Raw genomic sequence first — 23,443 nt, 5'->3', positions numbered from 1 at the left:
TTGAACAATCCTTTAGAAACAGAGAAAAATAGATGTATATTGCCTCGGTATGCTTATTACCGAGAGTCTATTGAATAATAAACCTCCTCTTTATATAGTGGGGGAGTTTTACCCTAAGTACAATTCTAGAAAATGTAAAGAACTTCATTTTCATAAATTACTGATCAACCGCTGATACAGGCTGAGATTCATACTGTGATATCTAGTCGGGCACGGATATTACGGCCCTTTGTTAATCGTGTGTGGACCTTTGGCAATGCTTTTCGAGGTTTCGTTGTTCGAATCAGGTCGGGAGGCATGGTCTTGATGGCTGCGGGGGGAGAGGGGCATGTCCGCTCTTCGTTCGCCCCACCAGGAAATCGGGATGCTCATCCCCGGTTTTACCCGCATATAGATAGTCCCCTCATTTCTCAGAGGGTAGGTTCGTCGAAACTATGAGAAACGATACATGTTTTCCGGTTCCTTCTTCCGTACGTTATAATAGAAATGACAAAGAAGCTGAAACGTCCGTTCTGACTTCGGAAACGTGTCAACCATCGGCTTGTTGCCTCCGAATGCGAAGCGACGCGAACTTTTTCTATAAAAGCTCCTATCCTTTGTTCTTTTCCTACTTTCCAACCAAGCTTCTGCCTTCGATCTTTCAAGTTATTACTAACTTTCTTCAAACTCTCACATCTGCATCCTTGTTCTTCAAGTTTTCTTAGTAATTTCTAGGTTTTAACCTAGATTTTCCCCAAATCATTACACTCAACTCTTTATATGTTCCTTTTTCTTCAAATTCTCAAACCATTCTTAATAGAAATGGCAAAAACATCTAAATCAGTTGCTCAACAGGCTGCTTCTTCATCCCAACCGACCGCTAATATCGAGGCGGTCATTCCTGAAACAGTTCCCCTCGAGACGGCTGCTCCTGATGTGGTTGTCGACGAACTGGCCCCCGAGCCTCCCTTGAAAATGTTTATTCTCGGGGGCTGCTCAACTGCAGATGACTTTAAGGTCGAGAAACCCTTATGCAAACAAGACCGGGGTGAAGGAGCATCAAGGTACATATGCTTTGTGACTGAATATGTCCTTCCTGTAGTTCGAAAGAACTGTAATTGGGAAGTTAAGGACGTAGTAGTCCCCTGGGCCGAGGATGCCATTACTACCCACGTGGAGGGGTACTTAAGTGTTTACACTTACCCCTTCACACTGGGCCCGGTGGGCCTAGTTGTTTTGGATTTTTGCAAGAGGTACAAACTGTGCCTTCGGCAAATCCATCCGTCTCTATGGAGGATCGTGATCCTCTTTCGTTACTTCATGAACAAGATTGAATCTGGTCGGTTCACCATCGATCATCTTCTCCGTTTGTACAATCCCCAAATTTTTCGAGGGGGAATGATAAAGCTTACTTGCCGGGCCAGCAAAGCCTCATTTTCTAACATTGATGAAGACCGAAATCGAGGCTGGTAGGGAAGCTTCGGTCGGGTTAAGATCAAAGACTTGATCCCTTCCGAGTCCATGCCATTCCCTGAGAAATGAAATGCATCTTGTAAGTACAGTCTCTCCTTAAGCGTTAATTTTTTATTCATTTCCTTTCTTCTCATTCGTACTTATGGTTGTGCAGTTGTTGCCTGGGTTCCAAATGTTATCCCCCGGTTCAAGGAATGGATCGAGGGCAACTGCACATAGATGACGTATCCGAACGCGCATGGAGCAAGCTTTCGAAGGGTCGATAGGAGGCCCGTTCTCATGGTAAGGTCTTTCCCCAAATGGTTTATGCCTTTTAAATTACATCATACTGACTTTTCTTCCCTCTTTTTTGTAGGTTTGCCTAAGACCACCGAATATAAGACTTTGTAAGCGGACGGGGATGTATCCTTGTCCGTTGATCCCTTCGTTACGGGACAGCCCGGGGCTGCCGCCGGGGAAAAGAAAAAGAAGAAAAAGAAGGCTTCGGGCTCCCTGAGCTTAGAGATAAAGCCAAAGAAAAGAATGGCTCGTAAGCCAAAGAAAAGCTCCGGCTCCCGAGTCACAGGACTCGGATTCGCTTCTTCGGCTTAGGTATGAGTCCAAAGAAGATGATATTTTTGTGGCCCATGGGTCGACCCCTCCCGAAGAGTAGGCAGAAGCCAAGGGGATATTCGTGAGGCCGATCTCTCTCAGACTCGAGAGATTGATGTGGAGACGAGGGATAAGACCCTTCCGGGATGCCGGCTTCACTTTGGAGGAAGCACCCGATTTAAAAGAAATTTCAGAGACGCCCTCATACACCGTATCCATGCTCGAGGAGGCCCAAGAAGGAAAGGAGAGGTCCAATAAAGGGGTTTATGGCACTGACGATCCTCTACATTCCTTTTTTGATGGTGTGGACCCATCCATTTGGGAAGATTTTTCCGTGCTAGGCAACCTGGAAGTTCCGAAGAAAGACACATCCTTAGAGGCTGGTGGGTTAAGTTCAAGCCCAAAATTGATCAATCAATTCCTTGCTTCGAGTGTGGACCCAGTCGCAAGAGATCGGTTATTCTTACCATCCCAGAGGATGCCTGAGTTCTGTCTGCTCCCGTGGGAGTAGAAAGCTACTTCCGATGCTTGGTGACCGAGGAAGACTAGACAAAAATGAATGAGGTGAACGTATCGTGCCTTTTCAATGAGGCTCAGCATGCGCTGAACTGGGTAAGACATCATTACGCCTTTTTGAATTTTACTTAAGTTTCTCTCAAATCTTTCATTGTTTTGCATGCCTCGGTACTTCATCACGAGAGATTTATCCGGTACCGGGTCGAGGTCAATCAGCTCGAGCACGAAGTCAAGGAGTAGGCCCCAAAAAGAGATATGTACAAGCTCCTCAATGAGCAATAAGATGGGGCCATCAAGGACCTTCAGGCCGAGCTGGACAGGGCTTCGAAGGAAGTTTCAGCCCTGAGGCGGTAGCATTCCGACATGCTCAAAAAGGTAAAGTTTTTTTAAGTTAGTAACATGGAATTAGTCATGGTGACTAATGACCAAACCTCGCAAGTCCATCAGAAGATCGACCAGATCGACCAACTCCGAGCTGAAATGAACGAGGTCCAAGCCATGGCCGATGGTTGGAAGAGCAAAATGGATCGGTTGGCTTCAGAGAAGGAAACCGCCCAGGCATAATTGGCATCGGTAGAGATTCAACTTCGTGTAGCAAAGGAGAAAGCGGATAAGCAGTCCTAGCAAATTGACGAACTCCAAGCACAATTGAGCTTGACTCTAGCTGAACGGGACGCCTTCGGTAAGGAATACGAAGCCATAAAATCAAGTTGGACACAACCTCCACTGATGTTGAAGAGATGGTAGCCAAGTACAAGGCTAATGTTGAAGCATCTGAGACCCGCCCGAAGACCAATGCTGAATATATGAGGCAGTTGTCCCGAAGGGAGACCCTCGAATAGATCCATGCTTGAGGTTTTGACCTGTCAGCCGAGATCGAGGAGGCTAAGAAGCTTAAGGCCAAGGCAAAGAAAGTTTTTGAGCCCGAGGGTGTAGAGAACTCTGAAGGTTCCGAGGGATCCGAAGGCTCTAACGATTTTGGTGCCAAATTGAGCCCCGACAGAGATCAAGCATGAATCCTTAGAATTTTTTTGTGTATATTTTGAGGCTGTTTTTGACGGGCCTTTATAAAAATATTCCGGAATATATAAAAAAAATTCCTCTTCAGCAATTTTGAGTCTCCACTTTTTTAGCACCTTTTCATAATTTCCATTCTTGCATATATTTCTAATTCCTTAGCATAGAATCGAATGTAGTAATAAGACGTTTGCTTTTCGGAATCCCGAATACAGCCTGACTTCAATGCAACTTTGTTTGCTCGAGACTTTGAAAACTCGGAGTAACCGGAAGTTTTTTCAAGATGCTTAAGTATTTTTAGATGATGCTTTTGTCGAGCGTAACCTCATAGAATGTTTCGAATTTTTATGAAGGCCTTATGTTTTGATTACAGACTTCAGACGTCTCTGAATCGTTTTAGGGTGGTCGTGGCCTTTTAGGTTTAGGAACTACCAAATAGGTTTTGTGCCTCCGGGATTTGATAGCCCGAGTTACCTGAACTTATTTTCAAACGGCAGTCCCCGAGTAGGGGTAGCCCTTAGGCTTGATAGTTCCCGAATAGGGATAGACCTTAGGCTCGAGTAGGGGTAGCCCTTGGGCTTGACAGTCCTCAAATAAAGATATCCCTTAGGCTCGATGCTTTAAGAGGGTGGAATATGTTATAGCAAGGTGGAAATTTTCTTTCATTTCTGTGTGTAAAATACCTTATCAAAAGCATGTAAAATCTTGTATTATGGATAAGGTGGCCTATGCGGGCACAGTTCACTTGACCATTTGTCCCTTATAATAAATCCTACCCACCGAGCCTGAGCTATTCAAGTACAAAGTTTCCTTCTTCCCTTACTAAGAAACTTAACCCAAGGGTGATGGCCCTCAGTATTTGAGGCCGATCTCGAGAGAACTTAGATACTATTGATGCGATCATTGACTCCTATTTAAACTGGTTTTCGAATCTAAGTTAGCACGATCCGTTGTTGCCTCGTTAAAAACCTTGCTGAAAAACCATTTGGGACAAAATCAGTTCAAGGGAAAAAGAGTGTGACGCGTGCTTTCAGACCTAATAGTCACGTTCCCCTTTGGCTATTTCCTGCAAGTGTTAGTCCGATTCATAATATTATAAAAGGGTAAATGAGATCGTACCTTAGCAGTAGTACCGGTTTTAAGTGCATCACATTCCAGTTTTTCGATAGTTGTACATTGTTTCCTGCTCCAAGTTTATACGAGCCTTTGCTGGTAATCTTGATAACTTAATATCGTCCCTCCCAATTCAGCCCCAGCTTCCCCTCATTCAGGTTTTGGGTGTGCGGTGTTATTTTTCTTAACACCAAGTCCCTGATCTTGAAGTGTCGGAGGTTGGCTCTTCGATTACAATACCTTTCTATTCGTTGTTTCTGGGCACCCAGCCGGACTAGGGCGGCCTCGTGTCTTTCATCCAATAATTCCAGGCTCGTGCTCATGGCCTCACTTTTGATTCCCCGGTTGCGTATCGAAACCTGAGGCTTGGTTCTCCTATTTCGATCAATATTAATGCTTCAACACCGTAGACCAATAAAAATAGAGTGGCCCCGGTACTAGATTTCAAGGTTTTATGGTATGCCCATAAGACTTCGGGTAAAATTTCCTTCCATTTCCCTTTGGTATCGGTCAAGCTCTTCTTCAGGTTTTGAAGTATGGTCTTTTTTGTTGGTCTTGTTTGTTGATTTCGCATGTCCTTTCCCACTAGGGTGATAGGGTGTTGATAAGACCCTTTTTATCTTGTGATCTTTGAAAAACTTGTTTACCTTGTTGCCGATGAATTATTTTCCGTTATCACACACTATCTCGGCCAGTATCCCCAACCGACATATTATGTGGTCCCAAATGAAGTCAATGACTTCTTTCTGCCGGACTTTCTAGAATGCTTAAGCTTTGACCTATTTAGAAACATAATCGGCCATAAATAGTATGAATTGGGACTTACCGGGTGCCCATGGCAGGGGACTGACGATGTCCATTCCCCACTTCATGAACGGCCATGGGGACAAGACCGAATGTAGTAGCTCTCCGGGTTAATGGATCATTAGTGCGTGTCTCTGACAGCTATCGCATCTTCATACAAATTCCTTTGCATCTTTCTCCATATCGATCCAATAGTAGCCAGCCCTGATTACCTTTCGAACCAAAGATTCCGCCCCCGAATGATTTCCGCATGTGCCTTCATGAACCTCTCTTAATACATATTCGGTATCTCCTGGTCCCAAGCATATGGCGAGTGTGCCATCAAATGTTCTTTTGAACAAAGTACCTTCGGACAGGCTAAACCTGGCCGCCTTCGTGCAGAGCTCTCAGGTAAGGATCCGAGGGTAACTTCCCGGTATTCAAGTAGTCTATGTACTTGTTTCTCCAATCCCAAGTTAAACTTATTGAATTTATTTTGGTGTGGCCTTTTTCTACCACCGATTTCATAAGTTGTACGACTGTTCCTGAACTGAATTCATCGTCATCAACAGATGACCCCAGGCTAGCCAGAGCATTAGCCTCGCTATTTTGATCTTGAGGCACGTGTTGAAGGGTCCATTCCTTGAATTGATGCAGCGTTACTAGGAATTTGTCTAAATACCTTCGTATTCGTTCGTCTTTTACTTCGAACGTCCCATTAACTTGATTTACCACAAGGAGAGAATTGCATTTAGCTTCGACCACCTCAGCCCCAAGGCTTTTAGCTAACTCGAGACTTGCAATCATGGCCTCATACTCGGCCTCATTGTTAGTCAATTTTACAATTCGAATAGACTACCTAACTATGTTTCCCGTAGGCGGCTTCAACACGATACTGAGTCCAAACCCATTTGCGTTCGAAGCACCATCCATAAAGAGGGTCCAGATTCCTAAGGAAGTCCCCGAGGTTAACAAAAATTCCTTTTTTACTTCGGGAATCAAGGTCGGCGTAAAGTTGGCCACGAAGTCTGCCAAGATTTGTGATTTAATGGCGGTTCGAGTTCGATATTCAATATCGTGCCCTCTAATTTCTACTGCTTATTTGGCCAACCGACCTAAGAGCTCGGGTTTCTGCATAATGTTCCTTAGCAGGTAAGAGGTTATGACACATATAGGGTGACATTTAAAGTATGGTTTCAACTTTCTGGAGGCGTTTAGAAAAGTGAGCGCCAAACTCTCCAGGTGAGGATACCTTGTTTCGGCCTCACCTAGAGTTCTACTAACATAATAAACAGGAAATTGCATACCTTCCTCTTCCCGGACTAGGACTCCACTTACCGCCACTTCGGATACTGCTAAATAAAGGTACAGTTGTTCATCCGCTTGCGGAGTATGGAGTAGGGGTGGATTCAAAAGGTACCGTTTGAGTTCTCCCAAGGCTTGTTAGCACTCTGGGGTCCAAGAGAAGTTATTCTTCTTATTCAACAGTTGGCTTTTGTCTGAGGACCTCCATATGAACTGGCTCAAGGCGGCTATATGCCTAGTTAGCCTCTGAACGGCCTTAACTCTATCCACCATGGTGATGTCTTATATGTCTTTGATTTTATTAGGATTAATCTCGATTCCCCAGTTAGATACCATGAACCCTAGGAATTTTCCAGATCCAACCCCGAATGCACATTTTTTCGGGTTGAACTTCATATTGTATCTTCTCAATATGTCGAAGGTTTCCTGCAAATGTTTCAAATGGTCCTATGCTCACAGGGACTTAACTAGCATGTCATAATTATAAACTTCCATTGATTTCCCTATTTTTTCTTCGAACATCCGATTTACTGGGCGTTGATAAGTGGCATCGGCATTCTTTAGTCCAAATGGAATTACATTATAACAGTACGTGCCAAACTTGGTGATAAAGGAAGTTTTTTCTTGATCGTCCAGGTCTATCCAAATTTGGTTGTACCCGGAATAGGCGTCAAGAAAGCTGAGTATCTCATGCCCGGTCGTCGCGTCGATCATGCGATCAATATTAGGCAAAGGAAAAGAGTCCTTAGGGCATGCCCTGTTCAAGTCTTTGTAATCTACGTACATTCTTAACTTGTTTCCCTTTTTAGGTACTACCACTATGTTAGCTAACCATTCCGGGTTACTTAACCTCCCGAATGGAACCTATTTTAAAGAGTTTAGATACGTTGTCTTTGATGAATGCATGCTTGACTTCGGACTGAGGTCTAACCGGAAGTAAATTCAGATCCAACTCAACTTGTGAGTGGTTATCTCCGGCAGGATTCCTGTCATATCAAGATGGGACCAAGAGAAACAATCTAGGTTAGATATAAGGAATTTAATGAGTTTTTTCCTGAGCTCGGGAGTCACCCCTGTGCCCAGGTATACTTTCTGATCGGGCAAATATTCGATCAATGTGACTTTCTCTAGCTCCTTAACTGTTGATTTGGTGGCATCGGAATTATCAAGGGCGATGAACAACCTAGGGACTCCATAATTGTCATCTTCGCTTGCTCCTTGTTGCTCTAATTCGATCGGGACCAGTATCGGTCATTGCTATTTGGTTTTTTTCCTACCGATCGGCTCTATATTTTTTAATGTTGAGAGTGCGGACATCGGGATCACTTCATCGACTCTGATTTTTGATTAGTACTTGTTATGGACATCGGTCCAAGTTACTGTCGGGTATTCTATCAAGTTCTGTTTCAGCTATTGTGAAGCCAAGAAGCTTCACGGGTTGAGTCCTTAGGTGAACGCCTGAACGGCCCAATTGTCCGCAATCGGGGACAGATCCATTCTTCCATTTGAAACCTCGATACGAAGTACCTGAGTTTTCGTTATCTCTTTATTTTACTTTGAAAAGGTCTGTGTCACGACCCAAACCAATGGGTCGCGACGAGCACCTGGTACCTTACCCAACCGAGTACTAACATAACATATCTTTTCATGTCATACTATCGTAGATAACTGAGCCGGAAGGTTGCCGTGAGATATATAGAATACAACATGTGATACCAACATATACATAAGATATACGGGCATATAAGACCAAAATAACCACATGTATACTGAACATCGGCCGACAAGACCATATATTCTTTTACGTACATGACATCTGTCTACAAGCCTCTAAGAATACACATCTAAATCATACTAATCAAACAAGAAACTCCAAAACAAATGGAGCGCACCAACAACTTCTGCTGAGTTGATAGCCTACTTAGAGGGCTCTCGACCTGTCTATCGGGATCTGCGGGCATGAAACGCAGTGTACCCAGGGAAAAAGGGACGTCAGTATGAATAATGTACCGAGTATGTAAGACACATAAATAAGTACATAAAAATCATGGAAGAAATATAGAGTAAATGACTCAACTTGTAAGTCTAGATAACTTTGTAAATCATGTAATAATTATGGTGTCATGCATATGCATATGAATGTCATGTCGTGCATAGGTATATGTTTCATAACATCATCAGGCCTCTGAGGGCATCCCATCATATCATCTCGGCCACTGTGGGCAAATCGTCAACGTATACCAACTGATCAGGTAGTGGTGCGTATATAACGCCATAACCTTTTCCCATATCCCATATACATATAATATACGTGTATATAACATCATCTGGTCATGGGTCAATGTACATGTATAAATATATACAGTACATGAAAAGTACGTCAATAAAATCTCTTGAAATGTCATAAGGCCATTATGCCTTTGATTAATGTCATGAAAAGAATATCTCAGCCAAACTGAATACCTATGTACATTTTTCAACAGTAACAAAATCTGGAAAGGACATTTCACTTGTACATCTAACTTTTTGTTAGAATCTTTCTTAAGATAAAAAAGTCAAAGATCTAGTCTTAAACTTGGTGATGAAATCTCAAAAGTAGAAATGAAAAAAGGCAGATAAAAGGCTGGTTGTCCATAATAGAATATCGGAGAAAGAAAATTTTATGTGATTAAGAGGTGTTCTAATTTCAGTAATTCTACACATAAACCTGTGTGGTCGTGCAAAACAATTTCTAGTTGCAGCTTGAAAGTCAAGCAACTTACGTATTTTTAAGACCCATGAATAGATGATAGAATAATATGACACATGGGAGAATAAGAATATACACATCTTTAACATTTCTACCAATAGAGTAATTTATAGAAGTTGTGCATTTGCTCGTTTCGTTTGTATCGTATGGATCATGCCAAAAAGAAAGAAGGGATTACCTTAACATATCTGAGCCGATTCACTTAACAATCCCTCTAACACACGTTAATTGAGACAAATCACGTAATGGCGGATCGAAATAGAGAAAGATTCGTATGATATTCTTGAGAAAGATTATACCGTGTTCTCTTAGAATTGCATCTTACGCTGCTATTATATAATTCCAAATTGTGTTACAGAACATGTAACTTGCTAGTATGGAGTTGAAACCCATATAGGCTGCCATGGAATTGTAGTATAATGAAAGAAGTAAAGAAGAAGGACATGACTTTAATTTAGGGGCCAAGTGAAATTGAATAGATTGTAAAGAAATGGAATGAATAGGATTAATGTTTCACTTTAAATGGGAACACACGTAGTTTACAAATACAGTAGTACTTTTCTTAAGACATGGATACGTGTTTTATGAGTTAATTCTTATCTAAAAGTCTTGATTAAGCTTATCCACAAAAATTCTTTAATTAATTTGTTAATCTCCTACTAACCAATAATTAATCAATTATTCCCGTAATTAAGAATTATCCTAAATTACTTAAAATATTGCTCATTTTTAACATACCTTATACACCTCTCTATCATGTCCATATGGTACCATGTATGATACTAGTCCATAAATATCGGGTATTTTAGCTCGGGCCATATTTTATCTGAAAATGTCAAACTTCGACGAAATTCATTTTCTTCGATTTGCTTACCCTCTCACCTTCACCAATTTACTCATCACTTATTTAAAATAGCATAATGCTTATAATCACAAAATAATTTTATTCCCGAACTTGCGTCGATTAACCTACGACGAAACTTTAAAGTTTAAAAATGCGGGATGTAACATCTCATTTCCGAGCTTCCATTAATTTATTTATGGCATACTTTCATGTACGAAAATATAGGGTGTAATATTATTCCCCCCTTTGGAACATTCTTCCTCGAATGTTGACTGATGCACTTATCATTTTCATAACTTATGCCTTTTGAATACTTTAGTACTCTCATTGCCATCTAGGCAATCGTTCTTTGAATAATTCCAAAGTCTAGGGCATTCCCCCTTTAGTCCTCCTTCTCATACCACGACTTGTGGTCGAAATCTTTCTAATCTCGTAACTGTTGCTACCTTCTGTCATAGATCAGTTTATCCATCCATATGACTTTTCTGCCATAACTCCTACTTTGATATCGCTACCAAGGTATACTACCAAACTCCAGGTTACTTTCGTTGCTTATCCCATATGTATGAATCTAAATCCTTTAATGCTTCCTCATTATTGTTCATCTTAAGAATGACGGCCTACTCCCATATCATACTTTGTGACTTTGTCCATCCATTGTTGATTTACTTCAATATTGATCTATAATCTACCACTGATAACTTGAAACCTATTACGCAATCGCTAGGGCTCACGTTGAATCGTGGAACATTTGAAGTGATTTTCATGATTCACATGGGGGAGATACGATACTATACTTCATAATCGTATTTCATAGCATCCCAATGTGATTTACCTTACGTGGGTAAATTAATCTTGTACACTTCATGAATCCCTTTATTCAAATCAGTACTTAATCGAAGGCTCAAACGTCATCTTTTATCTACCACAATTACACCTTTATTCTACTATCAGGGTAGCATTCCATCTCTTTTAAATGGTACTTATGATGAGTAACTCCTTTGAATTTATTCAAGCTATACTGAGCTTTCTATAACTTCGAGAAATCATCAGCTCTCTTGTTTTCATGGGCTTTAATCCCGAGAACTTATCTGTTTCTCGTCACCTTCTCACTCACCCTTTTCTGTCCTTATTCCTGTCTTATCTGCTTCTTCGAGGTGTGTGTCCTCTAACCGGGTCTGACCTCTACCTCAAATCGCCAGGACTCGAACTTATTGCCCAATTTAAGACTTTGAAATCGGGCTCCTTGATTTTGACAGTATACAGATAGTCCCCGCGTTTCTTAGAATGAAATGATATGAAACGATTTGGATTCCTGAAGCCCTTAGTGATGATGTCATCCTCGTGATGCCAGCGTGCGAAGTGATCGAAACATCCCATCGGCCCACTTCCCCAAAAACATTGAATGCACGCCAGCATTGGTCGACCGCTAATGCCACCTAACCGTCACTGCCCCTCTATAAATATGAGATGTTTTCTCTAAGAACTTTACCCTTTCTTCAATACTTTCCCATCTTCATCTCTTTCTTCAATTACTCACTTCCTCCGCCTCTTTAAGTGCTGGAAAACACCAAGCTCTTGCCGGAAACACCTCATCCCTGTGCACCTGCAATCTTTAGCTTACAACCATGGTTAAAACTTCCAAGACAGTCCCCAAAAAGGATAAAGCATCATCTTTCTCCGTCTCCCGGCCGGCCAAACCGGTGGTGCTGCCAACATTTGAGGAAATCACCCCTGGTGATTAAATCATCAAGAAGGACTTTGGTATCGAGAATCCTCCCGATCTCGAAGGCCGATGCGAGCACGTATCCCGATATATTAGCCTGATAACGGAGCATCTCACCAAGGAAGTAAAGAAGGATTGTCGATGGGGAGACGAGGTCGAGGTTCAGATCCCGAGGCCTGATGAAAGCATAACTACCCACAATGAGGGGTTTTTGAGTGTTTACACTTACCTCTTCACATTGGGTCCTCTCGATCCGGTGGTGATCGACTTCTGTAAGACGTACGAAGTCACCATTGGTCAAATCCACCCTTCCTTTTGGCGTATCATGATCATCTTGCGGTACTTTTCTGAAAGGCCGAGGGTTTGGAATTCACCCTCATCCACCTAGTTCAGTTGTATCGTCCCCAGTTATTTCGATGGCTTATCAAACTGCAACGCCGAACAAAGAAATCCTTCTTTGCCAGCACCGACGAACCCAAAGACCGGGGTTGGATGAGCCGGTTCATTAGAGTAAGAACTTCGGACATCATCCCCGAGGAAAAAATGTCGTTCCCGGAGAAGTGGAACTTTAACCGTAAGTAAAGTTCGTATTTCTTGTATAGATTCATATTCTTTCATTTTCCATAACGCCCATATCTTTCTTTTGACAGCCAAAGCTTGGGCACCCCTAGCGGTGCCCGACCTCGAGGATTGGATCAGAAAGTTAGCTGTCACTTCTTCCTACGACAAGCGTAAGTGGCGCGAATTAGCGAAGGGCCAGTAGGAGGCCAAGAATCAAGGTAAGTGCCTTTCTATAGTTTAAACACTTTCCATACTGTTGGAGATATTTTTACTTACTCACACTTTCTTATGCAGGCCTTAGAGATGCGTCTGAGATGAGACCGGCCCCGCCCGGGGAAACAACCAAGCCTTCAAAAACTAAGCTCGAGAAGGACAACAAAAGAAAAAGGGTCTCGAAATCCGAAGACCCCCAAGACAAGAAAACCTCCACTCGAAGGATGCGGAAAAGGTTTGCTCAAACGGGCACAGACTCGGCCCATGACTCCCCGAATGGTGAGGAAAATGATGAGGAAGAGTCGGCGTTGGTGACTCGGACCAGGAATCCAGTCGAGTCCACCGAACCTTCCGAACTAGAAAATCCATCCGGTGGTGAGGATGCCCAGAGGGAAGAAACGGGCAAGGCCCGGATGTCCCCGGAGGTTGAGATTGTCCCTCCGCCTTCAGCAACAATGCCAATGGGGGTAAACGTTGAGTCCCCCAATGCTTTGAGAACCACTCGGGGCCACGACAACAGGTCATTTCCTCTTTTTGCCGATTTATTCCGAGGGGGCAATTGAAGAAGCCAACGCTCTGCCTAAGCCCGATCCAAACAAAGTCATCGAGGACGATCCTTTCTAGGGTTGTTACGCTAGAGTAATCCAATACAAGTGATTAATGCGTTAGATAAGCAAATGAAAATTTGAACAAATAGCCAAACCAATAATGATAATGAACCCAGGCTCGGTTAAAGGCTTAACGAGAAGCTCGCCTTCGGTTCCGAACCAATACTTATGAAGAACTTATGAACCAAAACAAGAACTTTGAACAATTCTTTAGAAACAGAGAAAAATAAATGTATATTGCCTTGGTATGCCTATTATAGAGAGTCTATTGAATAATAAACCTCCGCTTTATATAGTAGGGGAGTTTTACCCTAAATACAATTCTAAAAAGGTAAAGATCTTCCTTTTCGCAAATCACTGATCAATCGTTGATATGGGGGAGATTCATGCCATAAAATCTGGCCAGGCACGGATATTACTGTCCTTTGTTAATCGTGTGCGGACGTTTGGCAATGTTTTCCGAGGTTTTGTTGTTCGAATCAGGTCTGGGGGCATGGTCTCGATGGCTCTGGGGGCAGGTGTTTTGTTCGAGCTTTTGATACGAGTGGCTCCTGGCTTCGATTTCGGCTACACGCAGCTATGTCCTCTCTTCGTTCACCCCACCGGTAAATAGGGGTGCTCATTACCCCTGATTTTACCCGCATACACCAAGTTTTCTTTAGAACTAATTTTTCATGTTATGTTATAACATATGTGTTTAATAACAGGACTTTACTACGGCAGCCAAAAATATTCGAATTTTTTTCATGTATGGATAGACTACGCTCTTTAATCACCACTTGAAAGGGAAAGACCCTCTTCTCCTTCTGCCTGTGACATATTTGGAACTGTTTTCGACAGGGAAAAAACAAATCTGGAACTGTTTGATATCAACCATACATGAAAAAGGAGAAGGTATAGTATGAACTTTGGGAAAACTAGTATATATGTATCCACGAAATAATGGAAAAAGTAAAGGAAATATCTCCCGCGTGAACACTTGTTAGGATTTACTAACTTGCTATAAACATTAATTAAACGTGTGAATTTCCAGACAATGCTATATCTACTGATTATTCATATTTCATTACAAAATCTTCCTAGCACTCGGACAATGCAAATTTCAATCTTCACTTGGTGCTTCTTCACTATACAGACGGCTAGCTTTAGGCCTAGCACTAAAAAAAGGTGTAATTGATTAGTTCTAACATTTGCCTTATCCAAAAGGGATGGGCCAGTGTCCATCGATCTGGTGGATCTACTTTTAGTCCAATTAATACAAATAGGGATATATTTCCACAACAATGATAGCATATTAACCATTACCTACTATCTTGGAAAACTCCAAGGACACTTAGCTTGTTGAAAGTGGAGGCCTTTCAGATCCCCAGAAGACGTTATTATAAATTCTCTACTTGTACATCAGACAAAGTATATAAAATTTAACTATTACCATATTTTCTCTCTTAGTCAATTATTGTAGAGGTTTTGGCCAAATCCTCTCTGCATTTTGTAATTACAATATATGGGCCTCAAAAAGGTTATGGCCTAGATTGGTAACTTTCATTGTACTTTTGCAAGAAAAATATGCTTAAGGTCGGTCCAAATGGTCAAACCTACTTCATAATGCAGTAACAAGACACATATTCATACACACACACACACACACACACACACACACACACACACACACACACACACACACACACACACACACACACACACACACACACACACACACACACACATATATATATATATATATATATATATATATATATATATATATATATATATATATGTATATATCGAGCTTTTGACCTCATGCCCCTTTTAAACGTGGAATTTGAATATAGTGTGGAAGGAAGATATTGGATAAGTACCCGTATAGCCTCACAATTTTGTTTCGTTGGGCTAGGCTTGTGTGGGCTGGGCTAGGCAAACCTACATTGACAACTCTATCAGCTAACTCTGGTGGAAAATGGATAGAGTGATTGAATTGAGGCGTGGATCCTTGGAAACAATGAGGAAATGCTTGAATTGGAGAAGGATGAGGAATCTCTAGCATATGTATCTCCAAATCCTGGGGTCTAAATGCCCCTTGAATTTGTTCAATTTTATTGGATGTCCTCAAATTGAAGCACTAAGGATTGGTTTGGTTTGGTTAAGATGTTAGTTATGCAGGATTATAATAAAGGAAGATTGTTTATGCAATGAACAAGAATGAAGGGATAATATTGTGCATAATTTATATTGAAGAGACTTTTACGAATGGTTTACTTACTTTGCAGGCATTTTTGTCTTTAAAATACTTTTACCACGCATCTCTAACACGTGAATTCTTATACCACATTCTATCTCACATAAAATAATTCGAAACTTAATATGGGTTTTAAATGAAAAACCATACAAACTTAAGCCTGACTCCTTCCTATCACAGACAGATGTAATTAAAAGAACCCGAATTGCCCTTAATGAATGTTAACATTCGACAACTTAAGTAAAATCAAAATCGTCCACGGACTACAGATAAAACCAAATTTGTAGAACTTTTTCCCTCGGCGGCCAGACCTGTCGTCTAGCTCGAATTTCTTGCAGACTGCAACGAGAAAAGATAATATCAGCCATGAGGAAGAACCTGTTGATATTTTGCTTAATATAAGTGCTTCATATAACAAAAGGAAATGTATTAAGCTTACAAGTAGTTCATGATCTCCCATAATCTCATCAATTAACTCTTGTAATGGCTTGTCGGCGCTGTTTTCAACTAGAGCAGCAAAGACGGGATCCTCAAGCCCTGTGCAGAAACAGGAGTATGACCAGAGGCCAATGGAGCTAGTATTTTCGACATGGCACATATCTATATATGTGAAAACCATTAAATTTTCAACAAATATTAAATTATGAGCCCAAAATTTAAAATTTTGAACCCCTCAAGTTTAAATCCTAGATTAGCCTCTGAGCATGTAAAAGATCATTTTAGATGCGACATTAAACTGAAAAAGAAAGTTGATAAAAGATGAAAAAACGATCTACTATTGTATCAGTTGAATGCCTTAATTGTCATTGCTACGGAAAGAACATCACCATATATCGAAGGATTTGCATTTGCAAGATGTAGTGTGAAATGTTATGCCTTCGCAGATTATAGTATGTTGTGCATTCAAGGAGCAACCAAAAAAAATCCTTCCACTCATGTGTTTTCATAATAAATTATTCTATGATAATCTGTTTCTCCACCTAGATCTCAAGATAATGCTGTATTGAGGCAGTACAGTGTTTAGAAATACTGGATTTTCCTTTTCAAACATTTTTAAGAGAACTGGCGCGCAGTTCTGTCCTGCAGGCAGAAGTTTTATTTGTTTTTCAATGAGTTTTTTCTGTTTAGACATAATTGTTTGGTCAAGTTGAAGACCTCGGCTGTGAATGCAGAAAGAAACGATTTACCACTTTCTTCGAATGCGTCAATAAACATCATCATCTCCTCTCCCATAAGGCCAGACAGGAAGCAAATTCGTGGAAGCTGTTTAGCTATCTGCATAAAGGATACCTCCTCATTAGAGTAATGATGAGTCTGTTGCTTAGACGAGCAATTTCCGATTCTTATGACAGTTTATTAACTCAGGACAAGGCACGGATAAGCATATACTAAAACAACAGCAGCACGGCAATTACAAGATAGTTGGGGCCTGCTATATGAATCCTCAGTATCCTATGTCTCTCCATTTGGAGCCAGATGTGGATCCAGAATTTTAAGTTTATGGGTTCCTATAACAATCTCAAATTAATCTACATGATAACTGGACCAACGAACTGGGTTCCAAGCTAAATATTCTTATACTTTTAATGATTATTTTAGTACAAATACAGGATCTATGCAAAAGTTACTGGGTTCACGGGAACCCATAACCTTTGCTCTAGATCCGCCTCTGTTTGGAGCTGCTTCATTTTGATACTCAATAGTCTGGTTCTTTAACAGCGGGGTCTCAACATTCTCTACTGACATACAAATCCAAACGGATTAAACAGACTTTTAGCAAAGACTGGAACTAATGGCCTACCAGTGTAACTTCACTTCAATCCTAGCTAGTTTGTGTTTCCTATATGCATCTTTTGCTTCCAATGGTAACCTATTGCAATGATCAGCATTAAGATCAGTAATCTTTCAGTTTGAAAGACTACTTGTTCGATTAGCTGAATTGCTAGACTACAATATCTCGATATTATTTACAAAATCTCCAAAATTTTGAGCAATCATAAAACTATTTTTTACTATATACTACACAAGTTAAATGTTTAATACATAGGGATTTTATTGTACTATTTGGGACGCTTACATGAGTTAGTGAAGAAAAACGAGCCAGAACACACATACCTTCAGACCTAGGGTCAGGAAGGAAAAATGCTGATATATACTCATAAGAGGCTTTAGTCTATTTCCACAGATCAAGGAGGCGGTAATATGCTTTTTTAACTTTAAAAAGTAACAAAAATTAAGCAGCATATTCACATGTTCTGCTGAACAAATTAGGGCTTAGGTTTCGAATCATAATGTTTGCAAGCTGTATCTTCTATTTACTATTTTATTCTTGGTAACCGAGAAATCCACTGTTTACAAGTTTCGAAACTCAGTGTATAATAGACCCGTCTTGTACCTGTCTCCACTTAAATACTATGATTGGCTCACTAGCCAGGACTCGAACTCGTGACGTATGCTTACCATACATCATGCCCTGTGCTACCTTTTCCATTTAACCAAATCCCTGGGGGCTCTTCAGTTTACTATTTTTTTCTTCTTCTACTGAAAAATGTTTGTTTCTCGAAAAACTGAAGCTCAAAGCACGGCCAAACACTAGTTATATTCATCCATGATCATGTCAACAGTGGGTGTATGCAATGGTGTGTGCCATTATTGTACTAGATATAAGAAGATAATCTCACATCTCAACAGCCCGGTGAGTGCAGAAGCACAATGATCTATCAAAGAATTCAGTTGACTGACCTTTGAAGCATCCAAATTGGGCTGTTTCGTATTTATTGCTTCCCAAAGTGAGCGAGAAATCATGTCTTCGGTACAAAAAATGACCTGCAGCATATATGTTTATTAAATGTAACTTCGAATTGAAATTCAAGAAAATGACATTTAGAAATGCACAATACCATCAACTACATGAAATTTCTGGTTAGACAAAAAGAAACGCACAAGAGCAATGAGATGTCTAGTGAAATTTACCTGAAGGAATTCACCACCCATCTCCTTCAGAAGTTGCTGTATCTGCAACAAGGTAAGCGTATCAGAATCAGTTATGGATTCTAATGAATATCTAGGACGCAATTTTAGTTGCTGTTCTAAGTTTTTTTCCAACAAGCATGCTGCACTGACCCCAAAATTACTAGCATTAAGAGGGAACCTAAACAAAAGAGGAAGATCTAGAAGGAAAAAGCAGTTGAGAAGAGTGACCTAATTCTTCAGCATATGAAAAAGAAAATGCAGTTCATCCTCCTATGAATATCAAATGAAAAATAATACAGACACTCTATGAATATCTAATCGTCCACGTGTTATAGTTTATCAAAATTGAATTTACCTTTGCTGCCTCGTCCACTTCAAATCCCAGCAACAACAAAGCCTGTGTAATCAGTAATTCACGACGTGTTGATTTAAGATTAGAAATTGAGCAAAATATACCAGAAAATCACAAAATACGTGCTAATCTTTCTAGAAAACTTTTAGCTTGAAAGGATAACATTTGAAGGCCATCCAAAAATCGCCATCAAGTATTGGCTCTTATACACCATAGTATACAGTCATTAAAGCAAGATATACTTCCCTTTGCAGTAACTTCTTCACTAGAACAAAAATAAATTTTGATACATCTTAGAAGATACAGAAAACTCAAAAATTTCAGCTCCTTCAGAAATGCCAGGAAGTTCGAATTCTGATAGCTGATTTCAACATTTAAAAATGAAAATATTACACACATTTATGTCCATGTTTGTGTCCATAACAAAATGATAAAATACAGATAGAAATGCTCCCGCTCATTAAACTAGTACTCAAATGAGCTCCACATAGGAAAAAGAAGATAAAGAAGCTGTCCGCAACTTAGGCAAAGAAATACTTTATTGTACTGCATTGGATAACGAGTTGCACATCTTCTTTGCCAGATATTAGGCAGGACACTTGTTGAGCCCTAGAAATGTAATTCTCTCCACTTATATTTCCTTGGTTGAGAATATAACTAAAACATGTATTTTCTCACACAATTTCATAGCAGTTCCCACATATCTTGTTCCTATTGGAAGTTGCCTTTTTAGAGGATCAACCAAAACAAATGGAAAGATGAAAAGAAATGACTGATGCTACTGTAAAATAACTAACCAGAACTTACAGGTGGACCATATTTTGGATATTCAGGATTTACAGAAACAAACTTAGATTCTTCATCAGTAATCTCAGAGGGAAGGCCTGAAAAAGAGGGCATTGCGTTAGAACGAAATGGTGAACAGAAATTGCATGAACAACAAAAACAGATGCCAAATAGGCAAAAGTTATTCAAATAAACAGTAGCTTCAAAATCTCATCTACAAAGTTAATGATAGAAAATAACATGATGAGAGATAGAAACTCATTTGAAAACATAGATTGTTACAGCTAATTCTATTTAACCATAAATTCAGGGGATCATAATGTGTAGATCCTTCCAGCTTTTGTATATTTAATTATAAATTTTGCATCAAATCTCAACACAAACAGATATATGTTATTAGATATAAAATTCCTCTCATATTGATAAACCTATTCGCTGTATCGACGTGCCAATTATCAGCTTTTGGAGTTAAATTAGGATTACATGAAACGTTCTTTTAAAAAAAATTATAAGTTAAGAAACTCTAAGAAAAGTACAAGTTGTTGTTCTTCCCTTTTTCCTAATGACAAGAAAGATTATGTGAAAAGGTAAGTAAAAATTGTTTGGTTGATTCTCGGGAAGCAAAATAAGAGAACAATTTGAAATAAAAAGATCTTTTTTTTAAAACTAGAAACCTGGTTCTACCCCTACCTTTAATGTCACAATCCTATATCCTCGAACATCAAGCCTCCTATTGTAATATACCAATCAAATGGAAATCAAGCAGAAGCTCAGTTCCTGATATAATGTCAAAGTCGACAAATCTATTACCATTGTAATCATAGACGGCTATCTAGTATTTCACACTTGGCATTTGCTACACCTAAACTAGGATGTTTCAGATGTTGCATTAAACATGTGCACAAAATCTGCATTAAAAACAATTAGATCTAGTATGTCGTCATCAGTAGCAATTTGAAGCCGTTCTTACTTCTAATAAAAGGAGTTGATCATGGACTATTGGTAAGCCAGGGATGGAGCTAGAGTTTTGGTTACAGATTAGGCCGAACCCAGTAGTTTTGGTCCAAATCCTGTATTTGTCTTATGAAATTCATTGAATATGTACAAATTATTAATTTTAGAACCCAATAACTTAAAAAACTGGAATCCTGAACTCATAAGCTTCAAATTCTGCCTCCACCTCTGGCCGCATTAAACAATAAGTTTGAGTACATTATTGAAGGTAGTTGGAGATAATTAAAGGTAAAAGTGGAAACTTTTACAGAGTGGAACAGATAGTTAAAGAAATCATTCATACAGATAACATCAAAAGATTAGTTTAAATTGCTAGACTCTATTAGATTTCAAAACATTTTACTCCCCCATCCTATTTTACATGACACCATATATCACTATTTAGCGAATCAAACTTTTCCTTTACCGCAATTCTTTCGAATGTTTCCTAAATACTTTTAGATTATAATTTCTAGTACTGTTAGATTTTAAATACTTTTTTTTTGAGCCGAGGGTCTTCGGAAACAAGCTCTCTACTCCCTCAGGTAGGGGTAAGTTCTGCGTACACACTACCCTCCCCTACCCCACCAGTAAGATTTTACTGGTAGTTGTTGTTGTTGTTAATGTTGTTTATGTAGTTTCCAAATAAGAAAATTTATCTCCAATAGCTGTCAAAACTATGTCCAAAATTGACACCAAAAAAGAATTTTTTGACCCTCCTAATCCTAACCCCATCATTCTTTATCTTATGAAGCCACAATCTTGCACTCTTAAAAATATCAATTCTTTAACCAAAATACAAACTCAATCTCTCAAGTGGGAAAAGAAAAGCGGTATATTTCATATGAACAAAAGAACAAGAATTTAGATGCAAAAATAAAGAAGGAGAAAGACAAGATAAAAGTAGACTTACCATCAGAAGCTGCTGCTATGGGAAGGTGTTGCTTAAGCCTCAAATGGTGGCCATTTTGGGTGGAGAAAAAAGCTGTTATATGGGAATTCTTGATATAATTTGGTAAAATTGGTTGCTTATTACAGTTCAATCTACTGAAGAAGTTTCCATAGGTTAAGCTGATTGAAGAAGATGCCATCACTTATTTTTTCCACCCTTTATTTCTCTATCTATTTACTTACAACTAAGTAGTAGTGCTATTTACCGTTAAGAGCGTTATCTGTTTGCTGTTCTTTTTTCTTTTTTATTAGTATTATTTTTTAACTTCATGTCTATTGCATTATTTTCTTTTTTCTCTTTATAGTGAAAATTCCAATTTACAACTTCAAATAAAATGGTTCATTTTTTTGGCTCAACATATTATAATGGCTTTTTTGACTAACCATTTTGTTTCTTCCTTTTTTTTTTTCCTTTTTTGCTTTTTACTCTTCTAACTTTTTAAGAATTTATTTCTAAAATAGAAGTTAAACATTATCAATTTGTATTTTCTACTTCTACCACAAATATATTTTGAGAAGTATTTTCTATATATTCATCAATATTTAAACATTTATATTTTAGGAAGTTTTGCCTATAAGTGGCATATAAGTCAGAATTTTATTTCCTTGTTCCATATTGCTACTTTGAGTTATATTTCATAACACGTTATCAGCACGAGTCTCTAACCAATTGTATATATATATCTACAAAAAATTTCCTACATCCGGAAAGATTATAATTAGAAGCCATACATATCAACACATGGTTAAATGTAAAGAGAAACTACATATGGTAAGTAATGAAATGTTAGAAGGTATGATTATCTTATACTTGTCATTCCTTTAAAATCTCATATGCACACAACTTCGTACTACACCTGTATTGCATAAGCACATATTAATATTACATCTTTTATATCACATGAATGGAATAAAATTTTCGAAGTTCTATATGTGAAAATCATAGTAGCAGTTAATTATTGATATGATGCATGTTATGGTAACCAAGGATATTTTATATAAATTGTCTTATGCATATTTATGTGTTAACTATCTTCAATCTGTCCTGCCGCTTTTAACATTTTCTTTTACTTGAATGAATATTTTTTTTCCTTTTGGATTTTTACACTTGCATATAGTACCAAAAAAAAGGAATAAAAAATAAAATAAAATTGGTCATATTGATTAAAAGCATAAATCATCTTGAAGAAAACAAGAAATACTTCACATCTTTATCTAGGTTGATTAATTACTTCTTTGATATTTGGAAAACAAACCAGCTATTGAGAAAGTATACTTCATAATTTATGGTTGTATCATTTGAAAGCAAACAATGATTAGTATGACTACTAGAAGAGGTATTTTTGAGTATCCATGACCTACTTGATGCTTGCTACTGACTTACCATTTTTAAGTATTTTATATGAATGATGCACAAGCTACAACTGGTAAGTTGTTGCCTATAATGTCACTTTTCAGGTAATATAAATGCTGAATTTATGTATTAGTACTGTATATGTGTTAGGTGTACTTTTGATAAATTTATTCACTAATTACTTAGTTGAATTGAGTGAAGAAAAGTCATGGCGTTAAATCAAATCCAATAGGTAGGGTATACCCCGAAAACAATAATATTTTTGAGAGAGACTCAATAAATATTATGACAATGATTTTATGATCCTTTTAAACTCT

General features: G+C 39.0%; 1 protein-coding gene across 2 annotated transcripts; it reads right to left on the bottom strand.

Moving 5' to 3' along the window:
- Nucleotides 1-15,785: 15,785 nt before the first annotated feature.
- On the bottom strand, nucleotides 15,786-21,983 carry LOC107813109 (uncharacterized). Of its 2 annotated transcripts, none has more exons than XM_016638322.2 (8): nucleotides 21,735-21,983; nucleotides 19,850-19,926; nucleotides 19,046-19,087; nucleotides 18,691-18,732; nucleotides 18,460-18,543; nucleotides 16,905-16,992; nucleotides 16,157-16,317; nucleotides 15,786-16,056 (listed from the first exon to the last, which is right to left on the bottom strand). In XM_016638322.2, exons 1-8 carry the CDS (start codon nucleotides 21,910-21,912, stop codon nucleotides 16,036-16,038), a joined length of 693 nt encoding a protein of 230 aa, XP_016493808.1. In that variant the 5' UTR covers nucleotides 21,913-21,983; the 3' UTR covers nucleotides 15,786-16,035. The 2 variants fall into 2 exon arrangements, with proteins under 2 accessions (XP_016493808.1, XP_016493810.1); XM_016638324.2 differs by having other exon boundaries at nucleotides 16,157-16,254; nucleotides 21,735-21,977.
- Between the last annotated feature and the right edge of the window lie 1,460 nt (nucleotides 21,984-23,443).

The sequence above is a fragment of the Nicotiana tabacum genome, chromosome 11 (genome assembly GCF_000715075.1).
Source record: "Nicotiana tabacum cultivar K326 chromosome 11, ASM71507v2, whole genome shotgun sequence".
Lineage (NCBI taxonomy): Eukaryota > Viridiplantae > Streptophyta > Magnoliopsida > Solanales > Solanaceae > Nicotiana > Nicotiana tabacum.
Note: the sequence above shows the minus strand (reverse complement) of the source record. Positions and strands in the feature narration are given on the sequence as shown.

Coding starts and splice junctions, on each gene's coding strand:
- LOC107813109 (XM_016638322.2), bottom strand. CDS start 21,912: ATGGCATCTTCTTCAATCAGCTTAACCTATGGAAACTTCTTCAGTAGA. Junction 16,993..18,459: donor CCAATTTGGATGCTTCAAAG/GTCAGTCAACTG, acceptor TCCTTTATGCAG/ATAGCTAAACAGCTTCCACG. Junction 16,057..16,156: donor TGGGAGATCATGAACTACTT/GTAAGCTTAATA, acceptor TTCTCGTTGCAG/TCTGCAAGAAATTCGAGCTA.